General features: G+C 43.9%; 1 protein-coding gene across 1 annotated transcript; it reads right to left on the bottom strand.

Annotated features, from left to right (window-relative positions):
- Nucleotides 1–4,049: 4,049 nt before the first annotated feature.
- LOC124657176 (NADPH-dependent aldehyde reductase-like protein, chloroplastic) lies at nt 4,050–4,938 on the bottom strand. Its single transcript, XM_047195773.1, has one exon. It carries the CDS (start codon nt 4,936–4,938, stop codon nt 4,123–4,125), a length of 816 nt encoding a protein of 271 aa, XP_047051729.1. The 3' UTR covers nt 4,050–4,122.
- Nucleotides 4,939–24,434: the final 19,496 nt, after the last annotated feature.

Genomic DNA, 24,434 nt, shown 5'->3' with positions numbered 1-24,434 from the left:
CGCGTTGTTGCACATCATGAATCTTAAAGCACTTCTGAACCAGATCCGGATGTAACGCTCGAATCGGTCGTTTCTAGCGGATCACCCTTACCACCGTAATACTAATACCCCCTCCATTTCAAACTCATCCATCCTTCAACATCGAGCGACATGGGCACATGGCGGGCTCGCCCTCACCCGCATGTAAGCTAGCTACCATGCACGATGCATGCATGCAGGGTAACTACTTTAGTAATGTATTTGACATAGTTACCTATGATGATAAATCAAAGAAAACATCTACCGATACCTTGGAGAGACTCTACACACTGGATTTTCATAGTATATAGGCTAGCATGTAGCATGCGTTGATAATTTGGTTGGCCGATAATTAGCCTTTATGTAGTGAAGTATATGATTAATTTTGGATACTCATCATGCGCGAATATTCAGATTTTGTATCCACGGTGTGACCCTATCTCGACCACACATCCAAAGGCGCAACGGCCATGTTTTATTCACAAAAGGTGGATGTGTGGTCCATATAAAGAAATCACGTGCTTCATTTTCTCTTTGCAGGCCATTTATTTCAACCAAACTTTATGTGATGATTTTCCACTTTCTTTTTCCGCTATTTAGCCGAGTTCCATTACACCCCCGTCTAGTTTATAAATCCAATGAGCACCGCCAGTAGCTCATAATTGCAAAATATGCTTGAAAAAACTATTGGAATGATATGCCATGTTGTGCATGATCACGCAGCATGTCATCACCTCATGCATGGTCTTCAGCGACCAAGTTCTTGCCGGGTGACATACAATTGCCCATCGAGCTTGGAGCACACCAAATTCTCGCTCCACAACTTTGCTGCAAGTCTCTTGCATCTTGGCAAACCTCCTCATCTTCTCCGTATTTGGATTACGGACACTCTTCACCAGTGTGGCCCAGTCAGGGTAGATGCCATCAGCAAGATAATATGGCTTGTCATATGCATTTCCATTGACCTTGTAGCTCACCTGGGGAGCTTTGACTTTCATAAGTCTGTTGAAAACCGGTGATCGGTGCAACACATTGATGTCATTGTTGGAACCGGCCATGCCAAAAAATGAATGCCAAATTCATAAATCTTGAGATATGACAGCTTCACGAATGACAATCCGTCCCTCCACATGTCCGCGGTACTGACCCTGCCATCCAAATGGACAGTTCTTCCACCCCCACTGCATGCAATCTATGCTGCCAATCATTCCTGGGAACGCTCTACACTTGTTGATAGACAATAGCCGCCTTGTATCCTCAACAGTTGGCTCCCTACAGTAATGTTGTCCGAACACGGCAATCACGACTCGGCAAAACCTGTATATGGACTCAAGGCAGGTGCTCTCACCCATTCGAAGATACTCATCGAATATATCAGCAGCTATTTCATATGATAGCATGCGAATAGCTGCGGAGCATTTTTGGTAGGAGGTGAAGCCTAGCGCACCTGTTGCATCGGGGCCTGCATTGGAAGTAGGGAGTCGTAGTTTCTGAAGCCCCGTAGAATGACCATGAACAGTCCCTTGACATCTTGTACCGGCGCCGGAACATTTTTTCCTTCTACACCGGATCAGTGCGGTGGAAGTAGTCCTTGTGGAGCCGGAGGTGCCCTTCCACTCTATTGTGCGGTAGGTTTTTTGAGCGTCTCTTGACAGAGCCCCGGTGCACCGGCGCCTGGTTTGAATTGTACTCGTGGAGGATGGAGGCCACAACAGTAACCAATGTCTGTGTCGACTGATCGGACTCCTCGTCGGAAGAGGAGTCAATGACCTCCGCGCGGAACTTGTCCAGCATCTGCCACATGTCCATCTGCGTGGGTACGAACTGCGGATCAATGGCCCTGCACAATAGCGCCGAAAAACCGAGTAAGAAACATTTCGGCGTAATTGACCAAACAAGTCGTGAGCGGCGAAGCCGGGCGGCGCAACCGACAAAGTTTGGCCCCAAAACAGGCGACAAGTGCACGCCAGAGCCTACCCCAACTACGATCCTGCTCTCCCACGCGGCGAGAACCGAGCCGGCGGCGAGTACCGCGGCGGTGCGGTGGGACGGCGGCGCGTAGGGTTGGGGTGGTGGCATCGCATTAGGGCAGCAAAGAAGGGGGGAAAGCAAATCAAAGCGCTCGCTATCCCTGACATGCAGGACGGGTAAAAAAGAGGGACGCTCTGCACGACCGCACATTGTTCATGGAGACGCAAACATGATACATATTTGAGCTAGATTTACATCACCGTGCACGGGTCCGACCCCAATTCCGTGCAACCAAACACAGCATAAGGGCTTTGCTTTGTTCGCATCACTGCCTGGTCGATAACTGTCCCGTGAGGTCTCGGTCCTCCCGCTGCCCAGTGAACACTATTACAGAATCCACTATCGTAGATAGGCGCTTAACCTTCAGCTCAGGTTACCTGTCCGTCACGACAACCTTGTTAGAAATGATTCCATGTTTTCGACGGGCGCAAAACAAAGCACGCTGTTCAGTTCCGGTAGGGAGCAGCCTAGAGAGCACAACCCTGACAGATGTTTATTAGGAAAATGCTCTGTGTTGGTATTAGCGAAGTTTGGCTAGAGGAAAGAGGACAAAGTGAGGAGGGATTTCGAGCACTGGGCAAAACCGAGTAGTACAAGCCTACATGGGACAACCAATTATCCCTATTCTTTATTCTTTTCATGTTGTATGCAATAAGAACAAAAGCAGTGCTATACGTACGATCAAATTGTACGATCAGACTCATATCAGCATCTGTCAGCAGGTGGGACGGGCCACAGGAAGTCCCCTTCTGAGTCTGTTCGTACAGAAATCGTAACCATTTTATCGTACGTGAAGCATTTTCATAAGAACAAGAGCAGTGCTATACGTACGATCAAATTGTACGACAGTTTGGTACGATCAGACTCATATCAGCATCTGTCAGCAGGTGGGACGGGCCACGGGAAGTCCCCTCCTGAGTCTGTTCGTACAGAAATCGTAACCATTTTATCGTACGTGAAGCATTTTCGTAAGAACAAGAGCAGTGCTATACGTACGATCAAATTGTACGACAGTTTGGTACGATCAGACTCATATCAGCATCTGTCGGCGAGTGGGACGGGCCACGGGAAGTCCCCTCCTGAGTCCGTTCGTACGAAAGCGTAACCATTTTATCGTACGTGAAGCATTTTCGTAAGAACAAGAGCAGTGCTATACGTACGATCAAATTGTACGACAGTTTGGTACGATCAGACTCATATCAGCATCTGTCAGCAGGTGGGACGGACCACGGGAAGTCCCCTCCTGAATCTGTTCGTACAGAAATCGTAACCATTTTATCGTACAGTGAGAACCATGCTTTTGAACGTGGGTTTGGCAATTATCTTCCGTGATTTGTATAACTGGCTGCTCATCTGATATGTGTTGCACGTCAAAAGCAGATATACGAGTATATTTTAAGAAATAAAATGCTAAGATTCTCATGTTGATCGATCGGGCAGTGGTGACTAGGTAGCGCTTACAATAACAAATGAATGTAGCGGGATTTTTTCTGTAATCTTCTTTATTTTTGGATGTGTTCATCCATAATGCCGCTAGAGCATTGTATTATTGCAGAGGCTAGTGTAACTGCTATCTCCATGATATTAATATATATTTTTTCGAAAAAAAGAAAAAATAATGGTAGCATGGATGTTGCACACCAAACGAGTTGGAAACATGTTGTGGAGAGTCTGGATTTTAGGTGTTGTCTTCGTGGTGGTTGTACTGTTGTTCGTAGGACTGAAGTACCATAGCGAGACTTTTTTTCGTAGTTTTATTTTTTATTTTCTAGTTGTGTGTATCCGTACTACCATTAGGGTTCTGCGTTGTTGCAGAGGCTAGATGTATTTGTTATCAATCGATATTAATAGATTTTCTTTATCGAAAAAACGAGTTGGGAACAAGGATCTGAAGCTCTTAGATTTCCCATAACACGAAAAATGTGATATGATCAGAAGATTGAACATGGTCGATCAATTATTATATGATTATTATAAAAACACCAAGACAGCATCAAGATATGACAAGATAGCCCGGACGGAAACAGTTCAGCACGAATCCCAGGATTCATCCAACGATGAGAAATACAGTAACTAGATTGTGCCGCCGTTGCAGCGCAGAACCTGGGCGTTGACCCATCCGCCGGCGTCGCTGGCGAGGAAGCCGACGAGCGGCGCAATGTCCTCCGGCATGCCGAGCCGCCCTAGCGGCGCCTCGGCGATATACCGCTCAGCCTCCTCCGGCGACTTGCCGTTGTAGAACATGGGCGTGGCAGTCGACCCCGGCGCTACCACGTTGGCGGTGATCCCTGTACCGCGCAGCTCCCGCGCCAGGATCTTCGTCATCACCTCCACCGCCGCCTTGCTCGCCGCGTACGCGGCGAACCCGGGGCGCAGCGACCCGACCCCGGACGACGAGAACGTGACGATGCGGCCATGCCCGTCGCGCGCCAGCCGGTTGGCGGCCTCGCGGCAGCACAGGAAGGTGCCCCGCGTGTTGGCGCCGAACATGGCGTCATAGGACGCCTCGCTCGTCTCCGCCAGCGTCGGGTATGAGAAGTCCAGAACCGCCGCCGTCGTCACCAGGATGTGGACCTCCCCGCCGAACGCTGCCGCCGCCGCGTCGAACAGCGCCTTCACCTGCGCCGCGTCATTCACGTCAGCCTCCACCGCGATGGCCTGCGGAGGGTCGGCGCCGTGCGTGGCGTTGATGCCGCCCACGACCTTCTTCGCCGGCGCCGGGTCTCCGAAGTAGGCGACCGCCACGCGCGCGCCGAGGGACGCGAGGTGCTTGGACACGGCCGAGCCGATGCCGCCGGCGCCGCCTGTCACGATCGCCACGCGCCCGTGGAGCATCAGTGCAGCAGTCACGCTACTCGCCGCGCCGCCGCTTCCGTTGGTCTTGGCCATGCCTGCGAAACCTGCAAATTATCAGATCCTGCAGCGAATAGTAATGGAGAAAAGAGCTAGCTGTGCATATTAACTACAAGATGCAGGCACTAGCGAGATGCATACTTCAAGCGTGACACTGCAGTAGATACTTCAGGAGAGATGTGCATGATTGTATCAAGAGGCAACCACTTATATAATAGTACGCGGTAGTAGGTAGAGAGCAGCACTCTACGGTTCTGTTTAAAATAGTCCAAGGACGAAAAACCCTCATGGGCTGCGCTAATCCATCATTTTTTGTTTTCTTTTTCATGGGCTTCGCTAATCGCTAGTCGTTCGCATTTCACTCCATCATTTTTTTTTCATGGGCTTCCCTAATCGCTACTCGTTCTGGCTTTATTAATTTAAAGTTCGGCTTAGACTTTATTTTCATTTTTTGTTTTTACCGATGATAAAAAAGAGTTATAAAATAGAGTAGTTTGGTGAAGAGAATTTGTATCACGGGATCGAGAAAAGTGGTCGAGCAAGGACTAGCCTTGTATCACAGGAGTACAGTATATCGCAAGCAAATAAAATACATATAGATGTTCGTCACATCGACAATAACATAAGCAAATAAAATACATATAGATGTTCGTCACATCGACAATAACATACTTAGGCGAAGGGCAGGGTCGATCTGGGCCACCGCGGGCCCGATCTGGGCTTTCGCTTTGCGACCTTGCGTCGTGTCGAGGTCGCCCGGAGTGGCTGACGTTGTTGTGAATGATTCTGGTTCTGCCATGAGGTGGTGAAGAGATATGCATCATTGTATCAAGAGGCTTATAGTACAGGGTAGTAGGTAGGGAGCAGCACTCTACTGTTGTTCTTTAAATAGTCAAGGACGGAAAAAACTCATTGGCTTCGCTAATCGCTACTTGTTCCCTTTTCACTATATCATTTTTTTTTCATGGCCTTCACTAATCGCTACTTGTTACATTTTTACTCAACAAATTTTGTTTTTTCCAATGATAAGAAATCATAATGATAGAGTAATTTGGTGAAGATAATTTGTATCACCGGATCGAGAAAAGTGGTCAATCTACAAACAAGGATAACAAGAACTCGCCTTGATCCTAACACTGTATATTGTAAGCAAATGAAATAGACATCGCGTTGCTGATGTTCGTCAGATTGACTTTACGATATTTGGGAGTTAGAAGTTGGAATTTCTAATGGAGAAAAAAATTGATACCCACCAAAAATATTTTAGAATGATTTCGTCCAAACCTTGCCAAAATTTAAATATATTTTATCAAAGAAATGTTTGAATTTTGTCATGATACTAAACAAAACACAACATTATCTTATGTAATACGACTGTATTATGTCACCTGGCTTGGATCAGAGTGGTATTGTGTTAAGAGTCATGACGAAACATATATAACACTAGAAAGAGTAGGCGCGGCGGCACCTGTGCGATGATGGTGACGGTTGGAATGTATGTATGATGGGATTAAACAGTTACGGTAGCGGGCCCTTCTTGAATGCGTCGTTTTTGGAGAGTCTGTATTTCAGGTGTTGTCTTGGTGGTGGATGTATTGCTGTTGTTAGGCCCGAGATACTGTAGCGGGACTTTTGTTTCTTAGTTTTCTTTTCTTTTTTTGGCTGTGTGCATCCGTAGTGCCATTAGGGTGGTGCGTTGTTGCAGAGGCTGGGTGTAATTGATATCTTTTGATATTAATATATTCCCTTTATCGAAAAAAGTTACGGTAGCGGGAAAAGTACATGAATTAGCTATTTATGTTGACATATTTTCCTACATGATTACTATAGTACATAACTAGTAGGATTGTGTTACATGACCGTTAAACATAACCGTTAGATTAGCTAGTGCTATTAACTTACATCTTTAATATCTTTACTACTCTCTCCCTCCCATGAAACTTGTTTTTAATTTGTTAAAATATGGATGCATCGATACAGTGATAGTGTCTAGATATATTTAACTATTGATAAATTTAGAACTTTTTCTATGGGATGGAGGGAGTATTAAATAGTGATTCGTATGTGTATGCCGCATCACACTCGATTGATTGACCTCGCTAAAGAAACGAAACAGCCCAGTTAGCATAATCGAGCCCAGTCCACAAACAACAGACCAACCCAAAATCAAAAGATCACCAATATTAAATAAGTGTTCTCAAATAAAGGGTGACTTCTTTTGGCCTCCTGCTTATGCATAAGCCGTCTTCTGTGTTTCGGTGGGAAGAAACTACGGTGGCTAGAATCTCCTAGAAGCTAGTTACTTTTATTCTTTTGAGCTTCTGGAATTATAGCTCATTTGTTGTGGTGAGTTGTAAAATGTCTATAATGCCCCAATATTTGTTGTGTGCTTTAAATAAGTGATGATATCATATATACAATGCTTTTTAGTACATGCCAACATTAATTCTGCTCATCTTCTATCTCTAAATAGCAATCCCCCACTACAAAGAATTCTCTGCAAATCTGTGCAGCCACGTCACCCTATTAGCTTGGCAGGGATAAAAGTTTGACCTCAGCTAATCTGCCGAATCAATCAAGAAAAATCTATGGCCTGTTCGGTTCCCGGCGTTTTCTTTTCTTCCTGCTGACCAAGCGCCGCTGTCCCCGTCGCTTCCCCTGGTCATTCACCGTGTCATTAATCTGGTATCTCTTCCCCTCCCCATCTTCCTCCTGATGTCTTTCGGCCTGCTGTTCTTTCTCCCGATATATCTAGGCACCCTCGATCCTTCTCACTCATTTCTCTACCCCCTCCTACAGTCCTACTTGATCCTTGCCAGGGCAGCACGAGCCACCTCCTCCTCGCGCCCGGCTCTTCTCGCAAGCCCTTTGATACGTCCAATTTGCATCACTATTTTATATCATAATTTGTTGTTATTCATTGATATATTTCATATTGGGACACATTACTTATGTTATTTCATCTATTTTGCATGTTTCATCGTTATTGGAGGATCGAACACCGGAGCCAGGATTCTGCTGGAAAAAGCACCGTCAGAACGCAATATTTCGGAAGATCAACTCTGGAAGGAAATTATATCAAAAATCCTATTTTTCAAGATGACGAAGGAAGCCGGAAGGAGGAGCCGGGGAGCAGCCGGGGTGGGCCCACACCCTAGGGCGGCGCGGCCCGAGGCCCCGGCCGCGCCGGCCTGTGGTGTGGAGGGCCCACGACCCCTTTCGCCTCCTTTTCTTCGCCAAACCCTTCGTCCCGAAGACCTAAGCCACGGAGGGTACCTCGCGAAGAGTTACGGCCGCTCTGCGGGGCGGAGAACACCGAGAGAAAAGAGCTCTCCGGCGGGCAGGAATCCGCCGGGGAAATTCCCTCCGGGAGGGGAAATCGACGCCATCGTCACCGTCATCGAGCTGGACATCATCGCCATCACCATCATCATCATCTCCACCATCATCACCGCCGTCATCACCGCTGGACACCGTCACCGCCATAGCAATTTGGGTTTGATCTTGATTGTTTGATAGGGGAAACTCTCCCGGTATCGATTTCTACTTGTTGTTGATGCTATTGAGTGAAACCATTGAACCAAGTTTATGTTCAGATTGTTATTCATCATCATATCACCTCTGATCATGTTCCGTATGATGTCTCGTGAGTAGTTCGTTTAGTTCTTGAGGACATGGGTGAAGTCTAAATGTTAGTAGTGAACTATGGATGAGTAATATTCAATGGTGTGATATTTAAGTTGTGGTGTTATTCTTCTAGTGGTGTCATGTGAACGTCGACTACATGACACTTCACCATTTATGGGCCTAGGGGAATGCATCTTGTATTCGTTTGCCAATTGCGGGGTTGCCGGAGTGACGAAACCTAAACCCCCGTTGGTATATCGATGCAGGAGGGATCGCAGGATCTCAGAGTTTAAGGCTGTGGTTAGATTTATTTCTTAATTACTTTCTTGTAGTTGCGGATGCTTGCAAGGGGTATAATCACAAGTATGTATTAGTCCTAGGAAGGGCGGTACATTAGCATAGGTTCACCCACACAACACTTATCACAACAATGAAGATTATTTAGCCGTATGTAGCGAAAGCACTAGACTAAAATCCCGTGTGTCCTCGAGAACGTTTGGTCATTATAAGTAAACAAACCGGCTTGTCCTTTGTGCTAAAAAGGATTGGGCCACTCGCTGCAATTATTACTCTCGCACTTTACATACTCGTACTTTACTCAACTCGTTACATCAAACCCCCCGAATACTTGTCCGTGAGCATTTACGGTGAATCCTTCATCGAAACTGCTTGTCAACACCTTCTGCTCCTCGTTGGGATCGACATTCTTACTTATCGAAGATACTACGATACACCCCCTATACTTGTGGGTCATCAAGACTATTTTACGGCGCCGTTGCCGGGAGTGAAGCGCTATTGGTAAGTGGAATTGGTAAGAAAAACCTTTCTTGTTGTGCTGATTTTATTTACTGCTCGCTGCTATAAGTCATTATGGAGAGATCTTCTCTTCAATTTCTATTTGGGAAATCTACTACTACTGCAACGGTAGTGGATGAAGCGCCAGGTGAGGAAGTAATACCATATAAAATACCTATGAAAATTATTGAACGTGTTATGGATAACCGCTATGAAGGGGATGGAACTGTCCATCCCGGTGATCATTTACTGTTTTTGCATGAATTATGCGGGTTATTCAAATGTGCAGGTATTGCTATGGATGAAGTGAGGAAGAAACTATTCTCTTTATCGCTGTCTGGTAAAGCGGCGCATTGGTATAAATTACTTGGATAATGGGGATTCTCTTGAATGGAATGATATTGTGCCCCGGTTTTATTCTAAGTTCTATCCTCCAAGTGAAATTCATAAGGATCGGAATCGCATATATAATTTTTGGCCTCATGATGGAGAGAGTATTGCCCAAGCTTGGGGGAGATTGAAGTCTTTAATGCTCAAATGCCCCATTCATGAGCTTCCTGGTAATGTTATTATTGATAATTTCTATGCAAGACTTTCTTTTCAAGACAAGACCTTGCTTGGATACTTCTTGTTCTGGATCATTTACACGCAACAAAGAAGAGTTTAAAAGGGACCTTCTTGATCGAATCCAAGAAAATACTGAAGGATGGGAGAACGACAAAGATCGAGAATCAGGTATAATTTATGATTATAAATGCATTGAAGCTTTTATGGATACTGATAAATTTCGTAATATGAGTGCTACATATGGTCTTGATTCTCAAGTTGCTGTAAATCTTTATAAAGCTTTTGCCTCTCATTATGAATTGCCAAAGAAGAACTTTGATAAGTATCATGAACCATATAAAGATAAAATTGATTCATCTATTAATAAATGTGCTGTAGTTGAAACTGCTGATCATTTTATTCCTGAGGTTTATATTGAAAAAACTCCTTTCCCTGCTAAAATGAAGGAGTACTCTGTTATAAATAGTGCGGTTCATAAAAGTGAAAAGAAACACCGTAGAACCCGAAGAACAAATAAAAGTTGAACCTGCTTGTTGCAATAATTAAAGATCTTGTGACTTGAAAATGTAGAGGATGGTCATATTATTTTCTCGTGAAGATGCTTCTCATATTGTTTCACATCCTAATAAACCCAAACAAGCTAGTGTTCCTATGCTATCTCGTTAGAATTGGTGATCATTGCTATTATGGATTATGTGATATTGGTGCAAGTGTTAGTGCTATTCCGTATGAGCTTTACACGGAGATTATGCACGAAATTGATTCTTGTGAACTTGAAGATATTGATGTGGTTATTCAGCTGGCTAATAGAGAAACTATTTCTCCAATTGGTATTGTTCGAGATGTGGAAGTTTTATGCGGTAAGATTAAATATCCTGCCGACTTTTTGGTACTTGGTTCTGCTTGCTAGTGATTATTGTCCTATTATCTTTGGTAGACCTTTTCTAAATACTTGTGGAGCTATTATAGATTGCAAGAAAGAGAAAATTTTGACTAAATTTGCTGGTGAATCTTATGAGTTTAACTTCTCTAAATTTACTAAAACTCCTTATAAAGCTGATTTGCCTAGTAATGATATTAAAATGGAGCAATGTGCATCTATTGTTCTTGTTCCTAATAATCCTTTGCAGCAACATTTGGAGGATAGCGAGAGCGAAATTTTTAGGAAAGAAAGAGATGAGCTTGAGGAAATTTTTCTTCGCCAACCTATTCTCAAGCATGATTTACCGGTGGAAGATTTGGGTACAACACCGCCACCAAAGGAAGATCCTGTTTTTGATTTAAAGCCTTTACCCGATAATCTTAAATATGCTCATATTGATGATAAGAAAATATATCCTGTTATTATTAGTTCTAAGCTTTCGAGAGATTGAGGAAGAAAGGTTATTGGAAATATTGAAGAAGCATCGAGGTGCTATTGGCTACACTCTTGATGATTTGAAGGGGATTTCTCCTTCTATTTGCCAACATGCTATTAATATGGAAGATGATGCAAAGCTCGTTGTTGAACCTCAGCGTCGTCTAATTCCAAAGATGAAAGAAGTGGTAAGGAATGAGGTACTACGACTCCTTGAAGCTGGTATTATATATCCTATTGCTGATAGTAGATGGGTTAGTCCTGTGCACTGTGTTCCCAAGAAAGGAGGTATGATCTGTTGTGCCTAATGATAATGATGAGCTCATTCCTCAAAGAGTAGTTGTAGGGTATAGAATGTGCATTGATTTTCGAAAAGTTAATAAAGTTACTAAAAAAGATCATTACCCTTTACCCTTTATTGATCAAATGCTAGAAAGATTATCTAAAAATACTCATTTTTGCTTTCTTGATGGTTATTACGGGTTTTCACAAATTCTTCGTTAAAGCTAAAGATCAAGAGAAAACCACTTTTACTCGTCCCTATGGAACTTATGCTTATAGACGCATGCCTTTTGGTTTATGTAATGCTCCTGCTACTTTTCAAAGATGCATGTCCGCTATTTTTCATGGTTTTTGTGAAAGTATTGTAGAGGTATTCATGGATGATTTTTCCGTCTATGGGAATTCTTTTGATAGCTGCTTGCGAAACCTTGATAAAGTTTTGCGAGAGATGTGAAGAAACTAACCTTGTTCTTAATTGGGAGAAATGCCACTTTATGGTTAATGAAGGAATTGTATTGGGACATAAAATTTCGAGAGAGGTATTGAAGTTGATAGAGCTAAAGTTGAAGCAATCGAGAAGATGCCTTATCCGAGGGATGTTAAAGGTATTCGTAGTGTTCTTGGTCATGCTTGGGTTTTATAGGAGATTTATTAAAGATTTCTCTAAGATTTCAAAGCCTCTTACTAATCTTCTTCAAAAAGATGTACCATTTGTTTTTGATGATGATTGTAAGGAAGCGTTTGAAACTCTTAAGAAAGCCTTAACAAGCTGCTCCTATAGTTGAACCCCCGATTGGAATTTACCCTTTGAAATTATGTGTGATGCTAGTGATTTTGTCTGTAGGCGCTGTTCTTGGACAGCGAGTAGATAAAAAGCCGAATGTTATTCATTATGCTAGTAAAACTCTTGATGCTGCTCAAAGAAATTATGCTACAAGCTGAAAAGGAATTATTAGGCTGTAGTTTTTGCTTGTGATAAATTTAGATCTTATATTGTTGATTCAAAAGTTACTATTCATACTTGATCATGCTTGCAATTAGATACCTAATGACAAAGAAAGATGCTAAGCCAAGGCTTATTAGATGGGTACTTCTTTTGCAAGAATTTGATTTACATATTGTAGATAGGAAAGGTGCTTGATAATCCTGTTGTTGATAATTTGTCTAGATTGGAAAATATTGCTTATGATCCTGTTCCGTTAATGATAGTTTTCCAAATGAACAATTGGCTGTAATAAAGGTGAGCTCGCGAGAAAGTCCTTGGTATGCTGATTATGCTAACTTTATTGTTTCCAAGTACTTGCCTCCAACCTTTTCAGCTCAGCAAAGGAGGAAATTCTTTTATGATTTGAGGCATTATTTCTGGGATGACCCACACTTATATAAAGAAGGAGTGGATGGTATTATGCGAAGATGTGTCCCCGAATATGAACAACAGGAGATATTGAGTAAATGTCATGGTAGTGCTTATGGAGGACATCACGTCGGAGAAAGAACCGCGCAAAAGGTTCTACAATCAGGTTTTTATTGGCCAACTCTCTTCAAAGATGCGAGAAAGTTTATTTTATCTTGTGATGAATGCCAAAGGGTTGGTAATATCTCCGGACGCAATGAAATGCCTATGAATTATACTCTTGTTATTGAACCGTTTGATTGTTGGGGATTTGACTTCATGGGACCTTTTCCGTCTTCGGAAGGTAACACTCATATACTTGTTGCTGTTGATTATGTTACTAAATGGGTGGAAGCTATACCTACAAAAAGCGCTGATGGTGAGACCTCTTTAAGAATGCTCTTAGATATTATTTTTCCTAGATTTGGAGTACCTAGATATATTATGACTGATGGAGGTTCTCATTTTATTCATGGAGGTTTTAGAAAAACTCTTGCTAGGTATGGTATTAATCATAGAATTGCTTCTGCTTATCATCCTCAAACTAGTGGTCAAGTAGAATTATCAAATAGAGAGATTAAATCTATCTTGCAAAAGACTATTAATAAAACTAGAAAGAATTGGGCTAGTAAATTGAAGGATGCACTTTGGGCTTATAGAACTGCTTATAAAAATCCCATGGGAATGTCACCTTATAAAATGGTTTATGGGAAAGCTTGTCATTTACCTTTAGAACTAGAGCACAAAGCTTATTGGGCTGTTAGAGAATTAAATAAAGATCCTAAACTTGCCGGTGATAAGAGGTTGTTGCAATTGAGTTCCCTAGATGAATGGAGAAGTGAAGCTTATGAAAATGCTAAACTCTTTAAAGAGAAAGTTAAAAAATGGCATGATAGGAGGATTATCAAAAGAGAATTTAATATTGGGGATAAAGTCCTATTGTATCGGTCTCGTCTCGGATTCTTTGCAGAGAAATTACTCTCGAAATGGGAAGGACCATATGTTGTCGAGGAGGTGTATCGTTCAGGAGCAATCAAAATTAGCTCTCTCCAAGGCAATGCTACGCAAGTGGTGAATGGACAAAGACTCAAGCATTATATCTCAGGAGATTCCTATAATGTTGATGTTGATATTATTCAAGTGGAAACACCGGAGGATTTCATCAAAGGGCAAATTGACGAGTCCGCGTGAACTCGACTTTGAATAGGTAACGATGCTTGGTAATGAAAAGTACGCAATTTACTTTCCGAACAATATTTTTGCTGTTTTTGGAAAATATGCGAAATTACGAGTTCGAAACGGAGTGGAAAGGACGCACGAGGGGTGCCACCATAGGGCGGCGCGGCTCGACTCGGGCCCGCGCCGGCCTATGGTTTGGCCGCCCCGTCGCTCCTTTCCGACTCTGGTTCGATCTGGTATTTTCCTTATTTCGCGAAAATATTTGCTATATAATCTCCCGGACCCCGGAGGTCCGTATATCGTGTTTTCGACGTGTTTTGTTTCGAGTCTGTTTCGCCGGGATCTGTTTTCGGTTTAGAAGCACCATGGCCTCCAACAACAAGGGCAAGGGGCTTTCGGAGGAAGAGAAGGAGGTGCCATCAAGACAAGATCAGCAAGCCGGAGGGAGCAAGCAAATCTTGGTGGGATCTGTTGACACTCGACGTTCTTTTTCTCATAACTTGCAGGGACCTCTACCACCCGCTCTCAGCCTCGACTCTTTCCCCATGATGGAAGAAGTTCTACGGGTTACCGATGAGTTTTGTGATCAATATCGGGCTCTGAAAAGAGAAGTGGAGATACTCCAGGAGGAGAACTGCCGTCTCCGAAGATTGATTGAATACCACTCGATTCGCGTTACAAGGTCGTCATCGCCAACTTCGGATAACAATGAATCTCTTCGAATCTTAGTGCAGAATTATCAAGCTGAGAACTGAAGACGAAGGAGCTTATTAAGAAGCTCGGGAGGAATTCATCACCACCATCTCCGCAGGAGTAATTCATCATCGGTATTGGCATCCCCTTGGTTTGTTCCAAGCTTGGGGAGTGCCGCGGTATCACATTATCACTACCTTTTACTTTTATTGTCAAGTAGTGTCATATCATGAGTAGGGAAGTTATCATATAAGATGGGTTGCGTTTGGAAGTATCTCTCCTTTAGTTGGTTGTCTATGTATCCCTTGGTGTGAGTTATCGTTATGGAATATTAATGAGAAGTCTTATCATTTACATATTGCACATCTTATTTTAGTTTGCAATCTTTACTATATGATTCACCTTGTTGTTAGTATTGGTATCACTTTGGGAGCATTGAATAAATCTATTTGGTTTTGGCAAACTTAGCATGGGTCAATAGCAACAACACTTTAAGGTTTAAATAGAAAAGAGAAATACATGTAGATGTTTCATTGTCTTTCTTGTTAGCTCATAGCTTATTATTACGAAGTTAAAATTGTTTGTGCTTACGAGGAAGATGCATGATTGTTTCTATCACATGTATATTTGTTTGTTTCCCTCGACTCTTATGCTTGCTAATTAACCTTGCTAGCCAAAGACCTCGTGCCGAGAGGGAATACTTCTCGTGCATCCAAACCTTAACCCAAACCTATGTCATTTGTGTCCACTATACCTACCTACTACATGGTATTTTACTGCCATTCCAAGTAAATACTTCATGTGCTACCTTTAAACAATTCAAAACTTAGTATCTCTTATTTGTGTCAATGTTTTATAGCTCATGAGGAAGTATGTGGTGTTTTATCTTTCAATCTTGTTGGGCAACTTCCACCAATGGACTAGTGGCTACATCCGCTTATCCAATAATTCTGCAAAAAGAGCTGGCAATGGGATTCCCAGTCCCAAATTAATTAAACTAAATAGACACTCCTCCATGGTATGTGATTGATGAACGGCACCCGAAGGATTCGGTTAGCCATGGCTTGTGTAAGCAAAGGTTGGGAGGAGTGTCATCATAATAAAACTAAAATAAAAAGGCACTCCTTCATGGTATGAGATTGTTGGCGGGCACCCGAGGATTCGGTTAGCCATGGTTTGTGAAAGAAAGGTTGGAAGGAGTGCCACACAAAATGAAAATAATATGGGAGCCGCTCTTAGGAGGTTGTCTGGCAAGGGGGTTAGAGTACCCGCTACCAGTCGTTGACAACAACAAACACCTCTCAAAATGATACTTTTATTCTCTTTATATGATTGCAAAAACTGAAAAAAGCTCTAGCACATGATTTAATCCCTGCTTCCCTCTGCGAAGGGCCTGTCTTTTACTTTATGTTGAGTCAGTAAACCTATTTCCCTACATCTCAAGCAAGCATTTGAGTAGTTGTGATCAAACCATTATATTGTGATTTGCTACATCATGTCTTTTATTCTTCCTTGTTTAGTACAAGTTTTATCTGAATGAATATAGCTTTGCAAGTTATCAATGATCATGAGAAGACCATTATGATTGAGTATGCAAGTTGTGCCTTATAAACTCTAACATGAGAGCGCTGCTCAATAAGATAAATATAATCTGTTAGTTGTTCTCTGACCAAGAACGAAGTTTGCCATCACCAATCATGATTTCTCATGCACCTTTACTTGTGATTACCCTATACTTGTTTCAATATGAGTTATAAGAGGTTGTCTACTATAATGTCCTGTGTGAATGAATATGATGCTTCTTGTCCGTATTTTATTTATCGACTCTTCACTCCATAAACATATGGTCATGTCTATCGAGCTCAGTTTCGCTTGGGGACAAGCGAAGTCTAAGCTTGGGGGGAGTTGATACGTCCAATTTGCATCACTATTTTATATCATAATTTGCTGTTATTCATTGATATATTTCATATTGGGACACATTACTTATGTTATTTCATCTATTTTGCATGTTTCATCGTTATTGGAGGATCGAACATCGGAGCCAGGATTCTGCTGGAAAAAGCACCGTCAGAACGCAATATTTCGGAAGATCAACTCTGGAAGGAAATTATATCAAAAATCCTATTTTTCAAGATGACGAAGGAAGCCAGAAGGAGGAGCCAGGAGCAGCCAGGGTGGGCCCACACCCTAGGGCGGCGCGGCCCAGGCCCTGGCCGCGCCGGCCTGTGGTGTGGAGGGCCCACGACCCCTTTCGCCTCCTTTTCTTCGCCAAACCCTTCGTCCCGAAGACCTAAGCCACGAGAGGGTACCTCGCGAAGAGTTACAGCCGCCTCTCGCGGGGCGGAGAACACCGAGAGAGAAAAGAGCTCTCCGGCGGGCAGGAATCCGCCGGGGAAATTCCCTCCGGGAGGGGAAATCGACGCCATCGTCACCGTCATCGAGCTGGACATCATCGCCATCACCATCATCATCATCTCCACCATCATCACCGCCGTCATCACCGCTGGACACCGTCACCGCCATAGCAATTTGGGTTTGATCTTGATTGTTTGATAGGGGAAACTCTCCCGGTATCGATTTCTACTTTTTGTTGATGCTATTGAGTGAAACCATTGAACCAAGTTTATGTTCAGATTGTTATTCATCATCATATCACCTCTGATCATGTTCCGTATGATGTCTCGTGAGTAGTTCGTTTAGTTCTTGAGGACATGGGTGAAGTCTAAATGTTAGTAGTGAACTATGGATGAGTAATATTCAATGGTGTGATATTTAAGTTGTGGTGTTATTCTTCTAGTGGTGTCATGTGAACGTCGACTACATGACACTTCACCATTTATGGGCCTAGGGGAATGCATCTTGTATTCGTTTGCCAATTGCGGGGTTGCCGGAGTGATAGAAACCTAAACCCCCGTTGGTATATCGATGCAGGAGGGATCGCAGGATCTCAGAGTTTAAGGCTGTGGTTAGATTTATTTCTTAATTACTTTCTTGTAGCTGCGGATGCTTGCAAGGGGTATAATCACAAGTATGTATTAGTCCTAGGAAGGGCGGTACATTAGCATAGGTTCACCCACACAACACTTATCACAACAATGAAGATTATTTAGCCGTATGTAGCGAAAGCACTAGACTAAAATCCCGTGTGTCCTCGAGAACGTTTGGTCATTATAAGTAAACAAACCGGCTTGTCCTTTGTGCTAAAAAGGATTGGGCCACTCGCTGCAATTATTACTCTCGCACTTTACATACTCGTACTTTACTCAACTGTTACATCAAACCCCCCTGAATACTTGTCTGTGAGCATTTACAGTGAATCCTTCATCGAAACTGCTTGTCAACACCTTCTGCTCCTCGTTGGGATCGACATTCTTACTTATCGAAGATACTACGATACACCCCCTATACTTGTGGGTCATCACCCTTCTCCAGCCACCATCGGTATCTGCGAATCAGCTCCCATGCTGCTCTTTGATGGAATCCCTGTTGGCCGCCTCAGTTCTAGCGCTTCTCCTATTGATACATCTGATCTAAGCTGCCTAATGGCCTTGAAACCCAGACTGTAACCACAAACCAGTCGACCCCTTCTCATTCTTTCTCCGAAGAACTGTTTGATTTTTTCCCGTATTTTGTATTAATTGCAGGTTGCATCGGCGTGTACCATCAGCTATGGGTCCATGGTCTTATCTTCAGGTTAACTGCTTTGTGCAGAATTTTATTAGTTACTCCATTGGCCTAGAAATACCATCAGTACACCGTATTTTTATTTTCGAAAAGGGGGAAAAATCGCCCCAGCTTCTGCATCCAAAGGATGCACACGGCTTTTTATTAGATTATTCGCAAACCTTACAAGAAGAAATACAAAAAATCAACCTCGAAGCCACCTCACTAGACCTACAGAGGGATGAAGGGGGTGACAATACACCAACCGACATCATCCAAAAACCAAATGCCTTCTCAAACCGCCCAACAGCAGGTGAGAAGCACATCCAGTCAAGCAGACTCGCCGCGCATGCCAACGCACACGCCACAGAAGTTGCTCCCGCCGTCTTCCTCGACTCCATCTTCAAGAGAGATCATCGCATTAACCTTGCAAGACCTGCCGTCAATGCCACCATGACGCCAGACGGCCCCGCCATCCTGCACGCGTCCAGCTGTCCTCGCCCGTCTTCGACACCCCGCAGCTCCACGCCGCTGAGAATCATCAACGACAACGTGGCAGATGAACACCACACCACCAAGATCCACCTCCATCTAGCCGCTGCTCCAAAAACGATGCCCCAAGAGGTAGAACGACGCAGGGAGCGCCGTCATCGTCCGATCCTGGTTGGATCTAGAGTTTCCCCCGGAGCAGCACGAGTGAATAGCCGCAGACTGCGACGACGATGCCTTCAAGAAGGAAACGATGCTTAACGCCGCCATCGCCCGCCAATCGAGGCACGGTTTTCACCGGCAGCCGCGAAACCCCAACTCGGCGAGAGCAAGCGAAAAGGCCAGCAACGATGATGCCTTCGCAAGGGAACGACGCCAAAAGCCGTCGCCATCATCGGCCAGGAACGAAGTCAAGGCTCGGTTTTCACCGGTGACCCCTTCGCCGCCATCTCGTTGTCGACTAGATCTTCATCACCGGAGTAGACGGATCTCGTGATCCGCCACCCCGGCAACCAGCCGACCTCCTCCGGCGAAGGAGAAGGCCGCCTCCACCATCGAACCCGAGGCAGGACCTCGTGCCACGGGAGAAACCGAAGACCACCTCCACGCGCCGGCGAGAGGCGGGCGGGAAAGGCTCAGAGCCGCCGCCCACCACTACCGGCGTGCCACCACCAGCCACCACCATCAGCCACCACCGGCGGGGGAGAGCTGACGGGAGATAGGAGGGCCGCGGCGCAGGCCTCCACCCAGCCATCAGTACACCGTATGGATGAACATTCTATCTGCATCGACAATGGTGTCTGTTTGGAGCTTCACTGTCCAGCCTTCTTGATTTTGTGTACTGTCCGGTTCTCTCTACCCTGGTCTGTTCACTTTGCATCTTTGTAGTCAGGTGACCCCTCCAGCCAGTATTTATTTCCGTTTTCTTCTAGGTAAGGATTAGGGATTGGTCTGCGAGTCTCGTATTTATTTTCGCTCCACGCTATGAACCTCAGGAGAAACATTGGAACTCAATTTATGTGGCCTTCATATGCATATCAACATTGCATCCACATCTTCCTATGTGCGTTCATTCAATGCTGAATCTTCATGTTCATTTGATGATCAGCTTTTAAAATTACACTGGTGAATACCTTTGCTGGTCCTTGAGCATCAATATTATTCGTTTACTGAACAATTAGTATCATTTCCTAATAGATTACTTCCTCTGGTACAGTTTTGAAGGGTTAAAAGGACATGGATCGATCGTCTTAGCTGGACGCCAGCTAAAATCCTGTAACTGAACTTTTATATAGTACAATGCTATTTGTGTTCAGTTTTCATTTGCAGGAAAGAAAATTCAAGCTATTTGTACTTTGCACGGTCTGAAAAAATATCCATCATGTTTGAGATCCCAGAAGAGTTTCTAAACCCATTAACAGTTTCCTCTATTTTTTTATGTTTCATGTAGTCATTTCTCATGCGTCTAACAGTTTGCCTTAACAAAATACCCGCCGCAACGCGCGGGGTGTTCTTCTAGTTATCTAGAAATTTTAATACCAAAGCATCGCAGAAATCATAGAACATAAGCGCTAAAAATAAACCATCCACCATTTTACTTTGTTGTTTATGCTTTGATACAAATAAAAGTCCTATGTTATATGCAAAATGCATACCACATCTACCTCTTATGTTGTGATACAGACAAGTTTTTATACCAAATCCTCACAGCAATTCATTTTATTCACATCCACATCTGCAAGAAATTGATTATACCAGAAAATGTTGGAAGGCAAGATCGAATCGAGGACGAGCTGGAGGTTGGCATCGGTGAGGAAGCTCGCTGCTGGGGGAGGACGAGCTCGAAAATAGGCCGGAGAGCTCACTGTTGCGGAGAGCTCGTCGGTTGCTGGAGAGCTCGCTGCTGCGGAGAGCTCATCGGTGGGGGATGTAGAGGCGGGCCTGGTCCTTGATGTGGATGGAGAGGCGGCGACGCAAGGCGAGCAAAGGAGGGACACATGCAGGAGGGGAGGGTGGCCGCGCTTCTTCCCTGCCGGAGCTGCCGGCTGCGGGAACCCTATCGAGGGGTTGGAGCGAGGGACTCGTCCCAGGACGAGTGCGGGGTGGAGCCAGGTTGCGGTGCGGCCGTGCGGGTCATTTTTATTTTTATTTATTATTTATTTTGCACTTCCTCAAACTCTATCTGTGGAATGGCAGTTCTGATGTAAAATGGAAGCAATGACGAGGGTAGACATGCTTAACGATTCGGGCTCAGGGGAGAAGCTCGGAAAAATCCTCAGAAACTGCTCGGGACTAGATTCTAGCTGCACACACAAAATAGGCTTCGCGGTGGGAGGAAGCTGTGCATAAACTGCCCTGATCTTTTGGACGGGTTTTTGCATGGGGTCTTTCGCGGTAGCCTTTTGGTCTTCGTTGCTAATCTCTTGTGTTGGCTACATCAATTCTATGGAGACACTTGTTGTGAGTTTGGGTATTCTCAAGGCAAAGGTACGACAAATTCACCCAAAGCTCTTTGCATGATCTTGTGTTGCCTCCATAGTGTGCATATGCTATATGAACATGTCAAGTATCCTTGTTGCATATGTGCATGGTTTGTAAAATCTAGGGGGAATTATGCCTCTAGGATGTGTGCATTTGTATTCAAATGCATCTTCTAAGTATGCACATGTCTAGGGGGAGCTCCGTCGAGCTTTTTGCAAATAAAAAACCTCATCATAATATCTTACGCCATTGCAAATTCTTGTGTTATCATCAAACACCAAAAAGGGGGAGATTGAAAGAGCAAAGTCTATACTCCGTGTTTTGTGTGTTTGATAACAACACTTGAATGAATCTCACCGTGTACAAAGATTGTCTTTGATAGATTTGCAAGTGCACGGTGACCTCGCTGAACACGTCATGATCGGAGGACTGAAGCGTAGCTTATAGGTTTTCTGGTTTTGTGTGTGTATCGCGAGGTGACATGGTTGGAGAGGAAGAGAGGAAAAAGTTGTTTCTGCCTGACCGGTACTACCGGTACCAGGAGCGGTAGTACCGCTACCCTACTGGTACCGCCCCACTGCACCGCTCTGGAGTTCTACACAGAAAAATCCCACAGAGTGCCTTACGGTACCTCTGCGGTACCTTGAGCGGTAGTACCGCCTCGGTACCGCTTAGGTACCGTAACACAAGTTACGGCACCACCGTTGTGGTACTGCTTAAGTACCGCTCGTGATCCAGTAACTCTCAGAGGTCATTGCGGTACCTCAAGCGGTACCGCAAGCGGTACTACCGCTGTGTGTCCACGTGGCTAGATCGGTGGGGGATTTCGAATCCAGAGCGGTACTACCGCTTGCCAAAACGGTAGTACCGCTTAGGAGGAAACTGCACATAACGGTTGGATTGAAGGGACCCTATAAAAAGGCCCCTTCTTCCCCAGCTCGTTTTTATCCCTTCTCTCTCTCTCCTCCATTGTTGCTGAGCTTAATCCTTGAGGATCTCCCCAACCATGCAACCAATCTTTCCCAAACTTTGAGGAGTGGTGGAGGAGGCCCCGATCTATAGTTCTACCAAGAGATATTTCACCAATTCGTGCTAGTCCTTTGTGGATCTTGGAGTTAGGGTTCCTATGGTGGGATATTGGAAGAAGTGCTCCTATGGAGGCTAGCTTGGTGTTGTGCTAGCCCCATAGGGTGTTGGGAGACTCCTAAAGTTGTGGAGCTCGCCCCAACCTTGTGAAGGAACCACCGCCTCGACCGGTGCCTTAGTGGAGAAGGGGGAACCCCTTTGTGGAGCTCTATCGAGGAAGAAGGTGAGACCTTCCTTCGTGGTGTCCCGCTCCTTACCTTTACTACCATGCTTGGTTCCTTTACTTGCTGCACTTGCCTAGGATCATACTAGGAACATCTCCACCACTAAAGCTATCACCTTTACCTTCCGCATCGCCTAAAAAATTGAAAAAGACATAAAATTTGTGTAGCGTCCATTCACCCCATGTTGTCCACTACGATCCATTCAAATGGGAACTTTATGTGCAAAATATCAGAGTCGAAGTGCTCCCATAGGATAACAGTATCATTAGCATGTTGAAGAAGGTTCGTTCCCCTATCTACTAAGTGAGGAACAAGTCCATTAATGTGGCATGCCCTTCTAGCAATTTCAACCAGAACAGCAAAAGCATCCACAACATGATCAAATGGCAAGGGGGGAAGAGGGTCCACTTGCCTTACCCTTTTTTAGCTGCTAGGGATATTTCTTTCTTAGTTCAAAATCCCTCTTAGTAACTGCAATATAAGAATTGGTAGATCTGTTCCGCCTAATGCTAGGTTCATGAACTTATAAATCAACTCGATCGTCGGATTATATTTTCATTCCATTTACATAGAAATCCCCATGCCCTTACTTTCTACTAATAGGATTAGATATAGATGTAATTAGGTTAGGATTAGGAAACATGTGTAATCAGATCTGCTTTTACATATCTATCATGTTTTAGTGGGGTACCATATGCACTTCTTTGGATTTCTATTGAATCAAGAAATTGGATTGTACATCTTTAATTATTTTTCTTTGATATCGATTTTGATACATATAAGATTTAGGAATAATGTAAACGGAATGTATTTTATGTTTGACCCGGGCCTATATGTCCAATAGACCAATATACTCAAAGACTCTACATTTATCATGTATTCCATATATCATATTAGATAGATATATCATATTCATGAAATGCGTCTAGTGTGGCCTTCCTACCATGGATATGATACGTGGCTAGACTAGATAATATGGTTGATCAATTTGGCACTATCGATAATGAGTAGAATTTGAATTCATTTCATGAAGGAGTGTGATAACGACGTTGCCGTTGGCCGATGTGGCTTACTTCGACATGACATATTTTCTTAGAAGTTAGCTCTCCAAATTTTAATCATAAAAAGTGCTGAAAGGAAAGTGATGAAAAGGCTCACGAGCTTTAATTATGGCCGTGAGACGGTATATTCCAACAATGTAAAGCGGCGCAACAAGGGGTGTAAGTGTGACCATGGAAAAATTTAGTCTAAAAGGGCCTATAATCACCATTAAACCAAACATCAGACATTTCTAATAAATCATATCTCTCCCTTTCAAAAAGTTTGTTCAACCTTTTCTAGATATAAATATATGTACGTACTAAAATCATGTCTAGGTACAACCATACCTACATAAATTTGAGGAGCGTTTTTTTGAAATGGAGGGAGTACTTAAGCTATGTGTCAATCTTCTCGGGACCAGAAGCACATCTGCATAAGATCCAAGCCACCAAATTCCTTCTTCCTAGTGATCAAACTCCAATTACGCAAAAGAAAAATGATACCTACGCTGATCATCCAAATCACCCACAACAAGAAATGAGCCATTGGATGGTAGAATTCGATTCCTTCGCTCCGAAGTGTAGCTTGTGGCTCCAACACGGCAAAAACCCTTCCAAGTTCCAACACGGCGTCCGTGACCGTTCCACGGCAC

Source organism: Lolium rigidum, chromosome 1, assembly GCF_022539505.1.
Source record: "Lolium rigidum isolate FL_2022 chromosome 1, APGP_CSIRO_Lrig_0.1, whole genome shotgun sequence".
NCBI classification, from domain to species: Eukaryota; Viridiplantae; Streptophyta; class Magnoliopsida; order Poales; family Poaceae; genus Lolium; species Lolium rigidum.
Note: the sequence above shows the minus strand (reverse complement) of the source record. Positions and strands in the feature narration are given on the sequence as shown.

Coding starts and splice junctions, on each gene's coding strand:
- LOC124657176 (XM_047195773.1), bottom strand. CDS start 4,938: ATGGCCAAGACCAACGGAAGCGGCGGCGCGGCGAGTAGCGTGACTGCT.